The sequence below is a fragment of the Ichthyophthirius multifiliis genome, assembly GCF_000220395.1.
Source record: "Ichthyophthirius multifiliis unplaced genomic scaffold scaff_1120509251242, whole genome shotgun sequence".
Classification (NCBI taxonomy): Eukaryota; Ciliophora; class Oligohymenophorea; order Hymenostomatida; genus Ichthyophthirius; species Ichthyophthirius multifiliis.
Window position 1 is genome coordinate 26703 of NW_004086065.1, and position 16390 is coordinate 43092.

Genomic DNA, 16390 nt, shown 5'->3' on the forward strand with positions numbered 1-16390 from the left:
AATAATTAAGATAAAGTAAATATTTATTAATAAAATAATATTTTAGAAAAAGATAATTATTAAAATTATAATAATATATAAAAAGCAGATAATATTTAATAATTTGAAATTAGATAATATTCAAAAAATTTTTAAAAAAAGAAAATATTTAATAATATGAAATTAAAAAAAAAAGAATAATATAATTGAAAAAATAAAATAAATATTGTAAAAAATAAAATTAAAATATTAAGAAAGAAAATAAATAAGATAATTAAGAAAATTAAAAATAAAATAATAATAATAATAATAATAATAATAATAATAATAATAATAATATTAATAATAGATTTTATATTAATAAAAATCAATTGAAAGTAATGATAGTTTAAAAAAAGGAAAAATATGTCCCAAATTTTATAATTATTCAAAGGAAGAATGGGGTAACATAATATATTATTCTTATATATATTCTTACAAATATGGTTTTGAAAAAATACCTTCGTGGTTAAGGATTTGTATTATATTTTCTTCTATATTATTACTTTTAAATTTATCAAATATGTTTTTTGATTAAATAGATGAAAATTAATAAGAAAATATAGGATATAAAATTTCTAAAGATAAAAATTAAATATAATAAATTTTTTTAACTAGTATATCTATATATGGACTATATTAAATTTCTTTTATTATAAGTTTTATTATTATTCTAATTTTAAATAAGTTATTATGTTATAAAAGGTGTATTATTTTATTTAATTTTATGATTTAATTATTTATATATTCAATTAGTTTTATTAGTATTATTTTTAGTGGAAATAATTTTTTCTTTTAATGTATTTATGTAACACTTCTTTGTTGTTTTTATGAACTTATGATAGAAACCTTTTTTATTTTAACTGCTAAAAAATTCTAAATTACTATACTTTTTTTATTAATAAGATGCAAAAAATACGATATATGAAAAAGTTAATATGTATATAAAAATATTAATAATATTTTATTTAAATTAATTACTTGTAAAAAAAATAAATTAATAATTTTATCAATTTTTATATAATATTTATAAATAAAATTAATAAAATATTTTATTTATATATGAAATAATTAAAAATGAATTCAAATAAATTATATTAATCTTCATAAAAACAATAAAATCACATTTCCTTTGATAACCTACTTTTAAAGGCTAATTTAGATGGTGTTTGTTTAGATTTTGATAAGGATTAAGTATTTTAAGATAATAATTATTAAATGAATTCTCATTCTACCTAACAAATGATTTTTCAATCATCTTAAAATTTAAAATAATCATTAAAAGAATATCGAATTAAATAACATTTAATTAAAGTTGATAGTTAATTTCGCAAAAAAATATAAAAAAAATAAGATAACCATGTATTTAAATTTTTAGTATTATTTGTTTTTAAAAAAAAATTAAAAAAATAAAGGTTAAAATATTGATTAATAAATATACTGATACTGGTGAAGATTTTAAAAATGCGAAAAATTTATATGATCGAATTGAAAAAGAAAACCAAATTCATTAAATTCAAAAAGAAACAGATGAAAATATTTAAGAAATATCTAAATTTTTTAAAACTACAACTTAAATATAAACCAACTTTTCTGGAGTTTCTGATTAAATAAGAGATATAACAAAAGCTTTATAATAAAAAAAGTTTGACACAGATATAATGCTTGCAAGTATATATTTTTTTGTTTATTCTATTGTTTATTAAAAATAAAAGAATAAAATATGCTTGTGTGCGATAAAGAATAATATGAGGAGATTTATGGCGATTCAGATTAAGAATTACTTATAATAAAATAATATTTAGAATAAGAATTTATAGATATGTAAAAAGAAACTGCACAAACAATTTTAGATTATATAAATAAAGTTTTAAGAGAAAGATAAAAAACTAATAAAAGTTAAAAAGTAATAATATGTATATATATTTTTTAAAAAATCAAATATAAAAGAATCAGAATAATAAAATAAATTCACAAAAAACAGACCTAATATAATAAAAAAACGTTCAAGAAACCTAATTATTAAAAGAAAAAATTTTATTATTGGAACAAAAAATAGAAGATTCAACTGTTGAATTAGACAAAAAGCAAGAAGAATTAAAAGATTTAAAATTCCAAGTTGAATATTAAGATAAAGATATTCAAAAATTAAGTAATGAGCTTTATTTATAAAAAGATGATTTTAATAAAGCCGAAGTAGATAAAAGAGCGTTATAAACCTAATATGATCGTTTGAAATAATAACAAGACCAAAATGTTATTCAAAAAATAAAAGAAGACGGCGAAAAACAAAAAACAAACCAAAAATTAAAAAAATTAGAAGAGCGCTTTTAATAAATAGAATGTTAAAATTAGTAAAAAAAAAAAAAGAGCAATAAATATAAAAAAAAAGTTCTTTAAAAGAAGAAATATAAAAACTATTGTAATTAGTAAAAAATACAGATTAAAAAGAACAAGAAAATCTCTAACATTTATGTCAATTAATAGCCTAATCAGATATGTCTCCTGAAGAATAAATAAAGGCTTTACAACGATTATAATAATTGTATACTGATGGTACTTTAAATTAAGATAGGTAAGAATTAACCAATAAAATGATCTAATAATTAATCTCTGGAGACTTCAAATAATTATATATTGATAATAATAGTTATGAATCTCAAAATATAAACTAAAAAAAAACAACAGGAAATCAAAAAGACAAAAAAACCAATAGTAATATCGAAAAACTTCAATAATAAGAAATTTTAAGTAGTATAGATTAAATAAGCATGTAATAAATAGAAAAAGAGGAAGAAGTATAAAAAAAGAAAAATATAGTGAAGAAAAAAGTATTTAAAACAGTTAAATAAAAAATTATTGTCAAAAACGAAAACGGAGATGATATAGAAGTAGAAGTGGAAATCCAAAAGGAATTCGAGGAAGACGTCGAATTGGATTTTTCCCTTTCATCTAAAATAAATAGTTAATAATCAATTAAAATGATGGGTAAAAACGGACAATTAACTAACAAAAAATCTATTAATATCGTTCCAGGAATTAATAAAGATAAACAGAAAAAAATACAGTCTCAAAATTCGAATACTAGTAATCGAAAATAATCAACTATATCTTCCAGAACAACTACTAAAACTAAAAATTTCAAATAAAATGAATAAAAAGATTAATAAAATATCCCGGTATATACTGAGCTTTATAAAGAAATCGAACCATAAGACGGATATAAGGAAAAATAAATTTAAATTATCGGAGAAGATACTTAAATGAGAATTGTAAATGAAAAAATACCAAAAATTGTTAACAAATAAATTCTTGTATAAGATAAAATCGAAAATCCTTCAGATTCTATGTTTGTAGAAGAAGAAGTGGAAATTGAAGAAGAAATAATAGACGAAAAAACTGGGGAAAAGAAAATCATTAAGAAAAAAATAAAATAAAAGGTGCCTATATAAAAAATATAAAAAGATATGTTAAATAATTTTTCTAAAAAAGATGAAGAAATCGAAGAAATAGTAACAGATTTAAATACTGGAGATAAATAAATAAGCATAAATAAAATAAAAAAATAAATTTCAGTAGAAAATAATACTCAAAAATATGAAAATATAAATAAAATTTAATAATAGAATTCTTCTATATTGTAAAAAAATATTGATTTTTCGCAAAATCAAAAAAAAAATTAAGAATAGTAAAAAAATATAGAAAATGATATTAATATAAAATAATAATAATAGTAATAATTATCATTAACATAATAAAATTCCTAATTATATAAAAATAACAAATCAAAAAGCACATAAGTTGAGCCTTTTTATCTCTGGAAGGCTTTTGAGTCTTTACTTTTTGAATTAGATACAAAATAAAAGGATATATAAAAAATATATGAAAAATACTTCGAAAACTAGCAAAATTAAGGAATTCTTTTTATTTTAGAATAGGAAAACGATTAAAGAAAAAATGCTTATCTGTAAAGAATTTAATAAAAATAAAAAAACGAAGAAATTCTTCTTTCATAGACTAAATAATACTTTTTTGATGAAAATTAAGTTGAATGCGATATTTTTAACAATTCAAATGTTTAATAAGATTAAAATGAAAATAATAATTAAATTCTAGACTAAAAAAACCTACTTGCGGAATCTACAATTAAACGAATTTATGTATAATTAAATAAAAGAAATGATTAAAATGCCCAATAGGTTAAAGATTTAATAAGGAAATATTACAATAAAGCACATATTTCTCCAATTTCTTATGATTAATTTAAAAAATTTTATATTAAAATAGTCACTTTACATTTCAAATGTGGAGATAATTGTCCTCATTTAAGAAGATTTTTCAATAAAATTGGATTTACAACAATCAAATATAGTTAAAGAAAAGAAATTAAACCTTTTAAACAGATATTAAACCTTTTTGATTAAAATAATAAAAATAATTATTATATTAAAATTTTAAATAATATTTCTAGTAATTAGCATAAATAATATACAGACACAAGTACTAATAGCGGATATTTAAGTAATAGAGTAAAAAAATAAGTTGATACATCCGAAAGTACTTTTAAATTTATTTTTTGTAATTAATGAAATAATATTTATTTTACTAAATATATTAAAATAAGTTATTTATATATTATATATCTTTTTGATTTTTATTAATTAATTAGTATTAAATTATTATATTTATTTTTATTAGGAAAAATTAATATATTATTAATATTTTTAATATTCTTAATAATTTATATATAAAAAATGATATAATAAATATAAAATTTTTATATATAATATTTATAAATGAAATATTTTTTTCATAATAAATAATTATTCTTTACTAAAAAATGTTCTGTAATTTCTTAACTAGCATATCTTTAATTATTTTTATTTTGTTATTTTATTTTACATCTATGATTTGACTGAAATAATTATAAATTAAAAATTTAAAAATATAATATAGATATAGATATTTACTCTATAAATATATCCGTAAAAATCTTTATTTTCTAAATTTAATTATTTAAATTATATTTCCCATTTTTATCTAACTAAATAAAAAATAATAAAATTATAAATTATTTTTTATAAATACTTTTTCCAATATATATTTTTCCTTATTCGATTTCTTCTTATTCTTAAGAAGTTTAATTAAATTCAAATTTTTTAAGTCCAATACAATTCATAAACTTTGAATAAAAATCGAAAATATTAGCCAAAATTAACAATACTAAAATAAAAGGAAAACAATACATATTCGCCTTTTCAAGAAAAGGTATTTCATCAATCTTCCCAATAACGTATTCAAATGCAGAATCATTAATTTTTAACATTCTTATATAATTATAAGCTATGGGAGCAGAAACTCTTGAAAAATTACTAAAGTTTATTTTTTATAAAATGTATATTTTATATATATCAGAAAAAAATTATCATTACATACTAAAAAACATTAAACTAGCTGCATCTGTTTATTTATTATTATATAATCCATAACTTCCAGCAAATTTAAAAATAAATAAACCATAAAAAGCGCAATAAGAGATATATATTAATGGAATAATTATTATAATCTTTTTTATGTATTAATAAAATATATAAAAAAAAAAAAATACATATGTAATAATCGAATTATTAATAATATATTTAAATGGATTGGGTAAACTTGGAATAAAAATACTAATTTCCTCAAAGAAAATAAAAGTAGATAATAAAAAGAATATAATACTAAAAATTTTCTTTATTTATTTTAATAATCTACAATTCCAAATATAATAAAAATAATCATAAATAGCTCCTAATCTACTTTTTGAGCAAATATAAAATATGCTTTTAATATTTTTTGATTCTGAATTATTTGTATTTATTATATCTTCGTAAAATATTGCTTTGTCAATAATATCATCAAGTTAAGTTTCTATTCTTTTAATTTAAAATGAATTATTTTTTATCTATTTGTTTAATTGTATTAATCTTTCATATGTAAATTCTTCTTTATTGGTAATGTAATCCTTGTTTTATTTGCAATAATTAATTATTTTTTAAGGAACACTTTCTAATATTATATTTATTTATTCTTTATATTAATTATTTATTTTCAAAGAATAAAACACTAAATAAACTTAATCTTCTAGTTTAAGTTTAACTTTTTATTTTTATTCAAATAATAAATGAGCTTTAAAATAATAATAACTTTTTTTTAAATATATAAATGTAATAAAAATTAATATAAAAAAGTACTCTAATAATAATTAATAATTATATTCCCTCCACAATCTTTTAGGAATTGCAACTAATCCATGACCTAATAGTAAAACAACTAATAAAATACCACTATTTTAATAAAAAAATATAAATAATTAAATTTACATAATATTAGTTATATATATACAATCCATTAGACAAACTGATCAATAAACCTTAAATATCATATTTAGTAATTTTATTTTAATACATTAGATATACAATAAATCCAACTAATAAAAAAAAAGCAATTAAATATATTTATAAATTTTTTATAATTGATTTTTTAATTTTTTCTTATTTTGTGAATTCTCCTGCTTCTTCATATTCTTAAAAAAAAGGAAGAATAAACCTTTAAATAATATTTTAAAAATTTTATCATATATTTTGATAAAATAAAAAGAAAAATTATTTATAAATATAAAGATATATAAATAAATATATATAATAAAAAAATATTAAAATATATATAAAATTATATATAAATATATATATATATATATATAAAAATATAATATATTAATATTTTTATCATAATAATATAATTAAATATACACAAATGTATATCATTTTTTTTTAATTTTTATATAATTATATAAATATATATTTATTCACAAAAAAATATGCAAATATATATTTATACATTTATATATTATAAAATAATTTTTATACCATGTAAATAGAAATGTAGTCCAATATATAACTTACCATATAAATGCAATTTATTTGTTATTTATATTTTCTAATGTCTATATTTAAAAATCAATAAACACAAAAATTTATTTAATACATAAAATGAATTTTTTTATTATTTTATATATATATATTTGTTTTTTAAATATTTTTAGATAAAATCTTAAATATTTGTTTTTTTTTACGTATTTAATATCTACAGGCAAAAGAAAAATAAACGCAAAAGATAATAACCATGAGAAAAAGCAAATAGCTTTTATATGGAAATATATACTTTCTGCCGCATATTTTTTTATTAAATATACTAAATAAAACAATAATAAGGTAATTTAAATAATATACGTCAACATTTTTTTTTATTATTAATTTTATAAATTTTTATAATTTCAAAACAAAAAAATAACTAAAAAATTATTTATTATATTTAATAAAATAAAAAAAATTAATAAAATATGTAAATAAATTCAAACATATATGATTGGCTTCGATAATTAAAAATTATTTAAGGTCCAACTAAACAATTACAAAATCAAAAAATATACATAGAAGAAAGGCAAACAAAAAAATTTTAAAGCGGATATACAATAGGAAGCATTTTAAAAGCAGTAGCATCTGAATATTAATTAATATAAGCACTAAACAATATAAAAGATATTCAAAATCCAGCTGGTAGAGTTCAAAACTGGTTAATAATATAACAAGTATTAAAATAAATGGACTATACTTTTGAAACGGAAATAAAAAGTTTAATAATAGCAGGAGATATAGACTTAATAGTATTATTATTATAAGATATATATGAGAAATTTGTTAAAGAAAAAAAACCTTCATTAATTACATTATAAGATATATCAAATAAAGAAAAAAAAAATTATTAATTCCTTTATAAGATATATCAATTTCAGATACAATTTTAGAATTAAAAAATAATTTAAATGAAAATACATAAAAAAATGAAAATAAATAAAAAAGTGATAATATACAAAAAAATGAAAATACATAAAATAACGAAAATACATAAAGAAAAGAAAATACATAAAAAATGAAAAAAACAATATAAATGAAAGTAATACTATTAAAAACGAAAAAATAGATTATTATTAGTAATCTAAAATTAATAATTCAGAGGACCAAAAATAAGACGAAGAAGAAAATTCGTTAATTTATAATAATTTAGATAAAAATAAACATTTATAAGATTCTTAATCTCTTCTTGAATTTATAGTTTTAGGTTTAATAAAATACATTGATTTAAAACCAAAATAAGTAAATAAATTTATATATATAAATATATATATATATATATATTTTTATATATATTTATTTATATATTTTATTTTTTATATATTTAATTTTTAAAAAAAGGTAATAGGATTATTAGCTAATAAAAACAAATACTTATCTATTGCTTTAATAAAAGGTTTATAGGACGATTTTTAAAAATTAAATACATGGCTCTAATAAATATATGTTAATATAAAAACTTGCCTAATTTTTATAAGACAAACTCAATAAAATCTATATAATTTCCTAAATATACTCCAACCAGGTCTCTAATCAAAAAACGAATAAACGTCTTTATGGGCAAGCCGAATAATATCTAAAATAGCATTCGAATTAGCCTAAACAGATATTTAACCATAAATATATGATTGGTTTATAGAATAAAATGGTGGTTTATAAAGTTGCATATTGAGTGCTTAAAGGCATAAAGGAGTAATAATGAATATAGTGTAGATAATAGTGGAGATATCTAGATTTAATATATGTGATTTATTAATAGTTTAATTAAGAAAATTTACTGAAAATATTAATTCTTATATGAGATTTGTATCGTTATTATTTCCTTTTATTGCCGAACTTTAAGTTTTTAAAAAAGAAATTATTCAAAATCGAATTATTGAGTTTTGGATATAAAATTCTTTATCAATGGCTGCTTTTTCACCATTAAAAAATAATTTAAATGACAGAGTATGTGCAATTTAGTTACTCTGTGATATTTGGATTTCTACCAGGGAATGGCTAGAAGAAAAAGGAGGTAAATTAAACGAAATAATACTAGATATATTGAAAAAATCAACACAAAGTTCCGAAAATAAAGCTTTATAAATTCATGCTTTCGTACATTTGTTTAGATTATTAAATGTCTTAGCTGAAAATAAAGACCCTTGGACTTCTTTAGTATATAAAAAGCTAACTTTTGGGTTTATTGAACATATATAAGATGTTTAAATGAGGGAGTTTTTATTAAGAAATTTCGCAAATTTATTCCAAAAATTCAATTAAATGCCTCCTGATGTACTTTTAGACCCTATTATAAAATCAGCAAGGTTAAATTAATTTAATTAAATAAATATATGCGACATTTAATTTTTCAATGAAATATCAGAACATGAAGCAATTACAGTAAAATTGGGAATTTATTTTTTAGATTTTTTAACAGAAATTTACTTCAAACATGTAAATTGGAGTCAGTCTTTATTAAAAAGTATAGGAAATTTAATAGAAAAATTTTCAGAAAATCAGATTTTTTAAGAATATTTAGAAAAATTATCATTTCTTGCATTTGATTAAATTGTAAAAAATTTCATAGAAAACATTAATTTATAATAATAATAATAATAATAATAATAATAATAATAATACTAATTATAACAATAATTTTAATTAAAACAATAATGATAAAAATATTTATAATTAAAATAATGATAATGATATTTATAATTAAAATTTTAACATTAATAATAATATTAATTAAAATAATGAAAATTCTAATAATAATTATAATAATTTTTAAAAAAATGATAATTAAAATTAAAATAATGATAATAAAAATTAGAATAATGATAATAATAATTATTTAGAGTAATTTTTTGGAAGTAAAGATATTGTATTAATTTTTAAACAAAACTAAAGGGCATTAATTGTAGAATTAATTAAATTTATAATAGAAAGAAATATATATAGTATTAATTAAAACATATTTCATAAATGCTTAGATGTTTGCATATTATTAGAAGGATAAGGTATCTTTTACAAAGGATTTTTCCAAATTTTACTTTTTTTTACTCATGATCCAAATTAAGCCTTATTAAAAAAAAAAGAAGAAAAAATTGATGCTTTTGATAGGTTCAAAAATAATGAAATCCTTAACAATTTAAAATTTTAATAAAAGAATCAACAAATGTTTGAAAATGAAAATTAAATCTATAATGAACAATTATTTTAATAAAATTAATATGATAATAATAATAATAATAAAAAAAGTCTATTTAATAATTTTATAAAAGATATTAATAATAATTAAAAAAGTTTACCTATTTTTGATGAAGAGAATATAAATGAGGATTTTCTATACAAAAAATATGGAAATTTGAAAAAAAATAATGAATACTTAAATAATTTACCTTAATCTTAATAATATAATTTTTAGATATATCAATAATATCCAATATAATAAAATTAAATATAAACATAATAATAATTATTAAACTAATAATAATAATAAAAATCATTAATATTATAAAATATTTAATAATAATAAATAAATCCCAATTAAAATAAAATAAACAGCTTCTAAAATATAATCAGTAAATCAAATATATAATAAGAAATTATGAATAAGAAAAAAAACCGAATTAAAAGAAAGCAAATTTAAACGAATTCTCTTAATAATGTTTATACGAAGAAAACGAACTAATTAAAATATTCAATTAAAGAAACATAATAAAGGAGAAAATAGAAATCATTAAAATCGATAATAATGAAGATGAAAATATAGAATTTCGTGATTATTTTTCCTTCGAATTCGCCTTATAAAAAAAACATTAGAAAAACTTTGAGGAATTGTACTAAAAAATAGCCTAAAAAAAACTCTAAAATAAATAAAATGCACTCATATATTATCCATAAATAACTGCTTTTTGCCAAAACTATAAAATACCAATTAAAAAGGAAATTTTAAATTAAATACTTGCATAAATAAATCCCTCTAAAAATACAAATAACTAAAATAATTAATAATATTTAACTTTTTAAGAATTCACTATACTAATTTTATAAATTTCCTATTAAATTTTTAAAAATCTTAGAGCATAACCATTCATGTATTTATTTTTTATTTATATTCTAAAAATAAAAAAAAAGTACTTATATAGATAATTTCTTTCATTATATAGCATCTAAAGATAAAAAATATTCCCAATAAACACTCGAAATATATCGTTTTAATAATGCATTAAAAGAAAACCCAACAAAAGAAATTCCGTAAGACTTTAAAACACAATAAGTTGAAGATTTTTGCATAAAACCTATATTTGATTCATCTAATATATATTTTTTAGCTCCTAAATTTTCTATTTCATATTAAATAATAAGTGATATATTTCTCTAACTTTTTGATTTTTCAATAATGGAAGGATTTCCTACAATACGGTAGATACCTCAAATAAAAAATTAATAAAAAATCCAAACTTTCCATAGGAAAAAAAAAAGTGTACATAATTTATCAATAATAGAAAACAAAATTGAAAAAAACAAAAAACTCCAAAATGAATCCGAAAAAAAAAAAGCAGAAATTTCGCAAAGAAAATTTCTATAGAGGTAAAAAGAGCTTTCTGACGAACTTCAAAAAGCACAACTTAAAAAAAACTAATAAAAACAAGAAAAAACGGAACTTCTAATGCAATAAAAAATCGAAAAAGATCTTTTGGAGTAATCCAAAAGGCATAAAATGCTCGAAAAAAGTCAAAAAATCAAAGAAAATATCGAGAAATATAAATAAAGGAAATAAGAAGAAAGCCAAAAAGCTCAAATCCTGAAAATCGAGTCATAAAAAAGTCTCGAAAAATAAAAAAAAGTATAAATAAATGATTTTTTATAAAAACAAAAAAATCTTCTTGAAAAAAAATTTCAAAATGAAAAAGAAAAAAAAATTGAAAATAATTAAAAAATTCAGTAATAAATCTAAAAAGATAAAGAATTTTAAAAAAAACACAAAAAAAAAAACCAAAAAACAACTGAAGAAAAAATAGCCTTAAAAAATAGAGAAAATATATACAAAAATGGTTTAAAAAATCTCTAAAATAATCCACAAATTTAGGCTTTTTTTGAAAAAAATAAAAAATAACTAAATACAATTTTCCATTCTTATTAAAAATATGACTTTTTAGACCAAAACAAACTCACTTTTAGGGGATTATCCCTTTTTGCTAATCATTTTGGGATTATAAATAATATTATGAAAATGGAAGAATTATAAAATATTTACAAATAAGAAATCAAAAAAAGTTAAATTGGAGAAAAAACTATTTCTTATGAATAATTTGAACTTATTTTTTTATAAATAGCTATAAAGGGTTAATAGATATTCGATAAGGTATATAAATAAAGCTTTCTGGAATAAAACAATGTATAATAAGTAGCTGAAAGTGAAAAAATTTAATAAGATATAGCCAAAGAAGAGGCATGTAAATAAGATAGTTTAGTAAATTTGGACTAAGAAGGTGGGTTTTACTCTTCTTTTGACCTTCGAAATGTTTAAAACACAAGTTAAATAACTTTAGAAGGCTTATATCAATATTTGAATATACCAATCGAAAAAAATTAGTTATTAAATAAAATAAAAATACTTCAAGAATAAAAAAATAAGAAAAATTCAAAATAAAAAAATTCGTAAATGAAAAATAATAATAATACTAGTTATATACATTAATGTGCCTTAAAATAATAAAGGTATATTTAGTAATAATCCATCTTAAAATAAATATATGGGAAGAAAATAATACTAACCTTATTTAGAATAATCAAAAAAAAATTGAAAAATAAAAATGATTTTATTTGTATAATTTAGATTTAAATATATATATATAATATATATATTATATAGTATATATATATATTTATATACATATATATATTATTAATTAATATTAGTATTTTATAAATAAAATCAAAAAAATTTAATTTTTATATTATTTTTATAAATATTTTAATTTTATTTTGTTTTTTTGTTCAATTTTTTTTTATTTAATTTATTCCAATTGATATTTATCTTATAATATTATCTCTATATTTTTAAAGTGCTATTCTAATGTCTTAAGGCTTTTTTTTTACTATATCTATTTATTTTTAATAAATTAAAAAAAACTTATTCTTTTAGATAATAATAATAATAAATTAACTTATTAATAATTTAGAAAGTTCAAGTAATTCAGTATCATTTATATCATTATACCATGATTTAATAAAAATTGCATTTTCAGGCTATAATTAAAAGTTGTATTAATTATTATCTATTATTATTGTTTTTGATAAATCTCTACCTATGCATGTTAAATCCTTTAAATATTTTTCATATTTTTATTTTTGTTCTATTTACCTTAATATGATATTGATTTTGTGCTTTGCAATGTTTTCTATATAATTTATGAGAAATTAACTCTTTTTTATCAAAAGAAGGTATAATTGAATCTGCATACTTTTTTTTGTTTTTTTATAAGTTTTTTTTTTTGAATAAAAAAATATATACAAATTTTAATCCAGCAGTAAAAATAACAATTTCGTAAAAATTATATACTTCTTCTAAAAATTAGTTTAATCCTGGTCTTTAATTAAATTTTTTTATTCTTAATTCTATTTTTTATTTTATTATACATAAATTTAAAATATTTCTTTTTATAACATAATGTCCCAGAGTTTCGTCCAAATCTAAAACTAGAGTATAAGGTTTTTCATTTAATTATTTTTCTGTTCTTATTGGTAAATAAGGAGGATAAACTTGCTCTGTTTCTTCTAGTGGAATTTAAATATTTTCCATATCAAAAGCATAAGAAGAATAGGCTACATCATGCATTTCTTAGGCGGCATAAACATTCTTTATCACAGATTCCATTTGAGCACTTAACTTTTATGTCTTTAAATGATTAATATATAATTTAATTTTAATAAAATAAAAGTATTTACTGTAAGATGTATAGCGTCATTTATCTTTTATTAAATATTAAGTTCTTGTTTATTTATTTTTATTTAAATTACAAATTTTTAAAAATAATACTTTATATATTTTTGCGCTCTTTAATTAGAAAATTAACAACTGAAAAAATTGTTTTAAATTAGCAAAGAGGCGAATTTTTATTTGTAATTAAACTCATATTAATATTTCTATTTTTATAAAAAAATATTAAATTTATTTTATTATTACTTTATTATTTGATTTATGAAATTTTCTGATATTTAATTGTTTCTTTTTATTTCCATTAATAAATCGTTATTTGAATTTCTTATTAATTTTTCTTTTATCAGTTTTTATAGATTTACTTAATATATCTTTTTTTAATAAATAAAATAAATTTAGTAATTTTTTTGTTACATTTTCTTATGTTTAGTTTGGTATTTTACCAAGTATTTAACTTATTAGTATGAAATAATTCTATTAAGTCAATTATAAAAGATTAATTATTTAAGGGATTAAAGTTTAAAATAAACTCATTTAAATCAAAAATTGGTACTCATGCAATTTGTAAGAAATACATTAGAATAAAGATAATGAGCAAGACTTTGTTAAGAAATTTTAAATTATAGTATAATAATAATAATTTATTTATATTTCTTACATTCAATATAACACAAAAATCAATGTTTTGTTTCCATTCTTTATTTTAAAATAAAGTCTATTTTAAAAGTTTATTTTGTTTAAAAAAAAATATTTATTTTTGTTACGTTTAATCTTTCTAAATTTAGCTAAAAAAAAATATCCCAATATTATTAGAAATCAGGATAATTAATATATTAATCTGATTAATCTGAATTAGTTGCAAACTTTATTTTTTTTTATTTAAATTAGTTATTTTTATTTACATATAATATATGTTATAGTATATATTCTAATTAAGTTAATTTTTCTAAATCAATCTTTTTTTAATTTAATTATAAAATAATTTTTTTTAATTTTACAAAAAATGACTAAAATTGCGTTTAATTTTAAGATTATTCATTATTTATGTTTAAATCCTATTTATTTTATATTAAAAAAGTAATTGAATATATTTGACTATTATTTTAAAGAAATTAACATTTTCATAATAACCCTTTTAACTAAAATTTTTATATTTAGTAGATTTGTTATGTGAATGACTTAATTACATATCAATTATTGACATATTATTATTTTCTTCATTTTCAATTATTTATTAAAGATTTCTTTTTGCAATTAAAAAAGGAGTTTTTAACTAATCTCTTTCTCTTTAAAGCTATTTAATTAAAGGGAGATTATCGTCATATTTTTTTTTGAAATACTCTATATATGTTTTTATATATTTAATATTTTTTTTATTTAGAAATACATGTAAATCTATTTTATGAATCTTAACTATTTTTTTAAAATTAATTTATAAATTAAGGTAATTAAACTGAACTACTTTAATAACTTTTTTAACTGTTTCTGCTCATTTTGTAATTTTATTTTTAGTAATAAAAAAAAAGTTTTTTTTAATACTATTATAGTTAAGTATTTAAATTAAATATGATTATTTTTAATAAGTAAAATATAAATAATTTTTTTTTAAATTTTATACAAATATATAAATAAATAAAAATTATTAATTTTTATTTTTTAATTAAAAATATTAAATTAATATTTAAAACATACTATATAATTAATTTAAATTAAATATGTAAAATCATATATAAATTCTATTTAAATAGTAAACTTATTTAGAAAATTATTTAAAAATTTATATTTTTGTTAATATTCTAAAAATTTTAGTATTATTTCATTTTTGATATTTTTTTGTATTTAAATTAAATGTTGATATTTTTAAATTAAAAAAATAGAAAGTAAAAATAAAATTAATATAATTCTATAAATTAAAAATAAAATTATTTATGATTAAATTCATATGAGATGATTTTTTAGTTAACATAAAATATTATTATTAATTTGTTTTGCTTAATTCGATAATTTATTTTAATAAAAGTACTCATTCATTATATTTATTCGAAATGTATTCTTCATTTTATCAATAATAAAAATATGATTTAATTTATAATTTAGAAGTTAGTAAAATAAAGAATAGTAAGAAAATTCAAATTAATTTAAATAGAAGGTACATAAAATAAGCTACTAAATGAATAAAAATATTAAATACTAATAAAATAGTAATTTTAAAGAACTACTTATTTTTATCTGTTATTTTTAAAAATATAAATTAAAAAACAAATCTATATTAATAAAAATAAAATAAATGAAAAAATAAATAAAAATTAAAAATAAAAAATTAAAAAAATATATTAAATATATAAATTAATTTTTTAATATATAATTCTTTATACAATTAAAGAATAATTATACTTATAAAAACATAAAAAAAAAAAACTAAAATAAAATCATTTTTAATAGAGTAAATAATATATATTCAAATAATTTTTGATGAATAATATAAATT

At 16.5% G+C, this 16390-nt stretch overlaps 2 protein-coding genes across 2 annotated transcripts, besides 26 other annotated features; both read right to left on the reverse strand. All coding sequences in view use genetic code 6, as the record gives it.

Annotated features, from left to right (window-relative positions):
* Positions 1-43: part of a microsatellite that runs on past the window's edge.
* Positions 44-150: 107 nt separating this feature from the next.
* Positions 151-199: a microsatellite.
* Positions 167-247: a microsatellite.
* Positions 248-267: 20 nt separating this feature from the next.
* Positions 268-327: a microsatellite.
* Positions 328-4720: 4393 nt separating this feature from the next.
* Positions 4721-4767: a microsatellite.
* A 61-nt stretch (positions 4768-4828) lies between these two features.
* IMG5_166740 (lmbr1-like conserved region family protein, putative) lies at positions 4829-7297 on the reverse strand (the record flags this gene model as incomplete). The annotated part of the gene is made up of 4 exons (XM_004030113.1): positions 4829-5390; positions 5451-6344; positions 6403-6606; positions 7026-7297. The coding sequence occupies 4 exons, from the start codon at positions 7295-7297 to the stop codon at positions 4829-4831; spliced, it is 1932 nt and encodes a 643-aa protein (XP_004030161.1).
* Positions 6668-6780: a microsatellite.
* Positions 6669-6769: a microsatellite.
* Positions 6675-6761: a microsatellite.
* Positions 6718-6774: a microsatellite.
* Positions 7298-7758: 461 nt separating the features above from the next.
* Positions 7759-7846: a microsatellite.
* A 34-nt stretch (positions 7847-7880) lies between these two features.
* Positions 7881-7996: a microsatellite.
* Positions 7997-8217: 221 nt separating this feature from the next.
* Positions 8218-8278: a microsatellite.
* Positions 8222-8279: a microsatellite.
* Positions 8225-8279: a microsatellite.
* Positions 8265-8304: a microsatellite.
* Positions 8305-9553: 1249 nt separating this feature from the next.
* Positions 9554-9804: a microsatellite.
* A 392-nt stretch (positions 9805-10196) lies between these two features.
* Positions 10197-10260: a microsatellite.
* A 183-nt stretch (positions 10261-10443) lies between these two features.
* Positions 10444-10494: a microsatellite.
* A 1438-nt stretch (positions 10495-11932) lies between these two features.
* Positions 11933-11962: a microsatellite.
* Positions 11963-12559: 597 nt separating this feature from the next.
* Positions 12560-12618: a microsatellite.
* Positions 12590-12620: a microsatellite.
* A 184-nt stretch (positions 12621-12804) lies between these two features.
* Positions 12805-12865: a microsatellite.
* Positions 12866-12959: 94 nt separating this feature from the next.
* On the reverse strand, positions 12960-13764 carry IMG5_166750 (NLI interacting factor-like phosphatase family protein, putative; the record flags this gene model as incomplete). Its single annotated transcript, XM_004030114.1, has 2 exons — positions 12960-13286; positions 13327-13764. 2 exons carry the CDS (start codon positions 13762-13764, stop codon positions 12960-12962), a joined length of 765 nt encoding a protein of 254 aa, XP_004030162.1.
* Positions 13765-15571: 1807 nt separating this feature from the next.
* Positions 15572-15648: a microsatellite.
* A 522-nt stretch (positions 15649-16170) lies between these two features.
* Positions 16171-16233: a microsatellite.
* Positions 16177-16230: a microsatellite.
* Positions 16200-16252: a microsatellite.
* Positions 16253-16390: the final 138 nt, after the last annotated feature.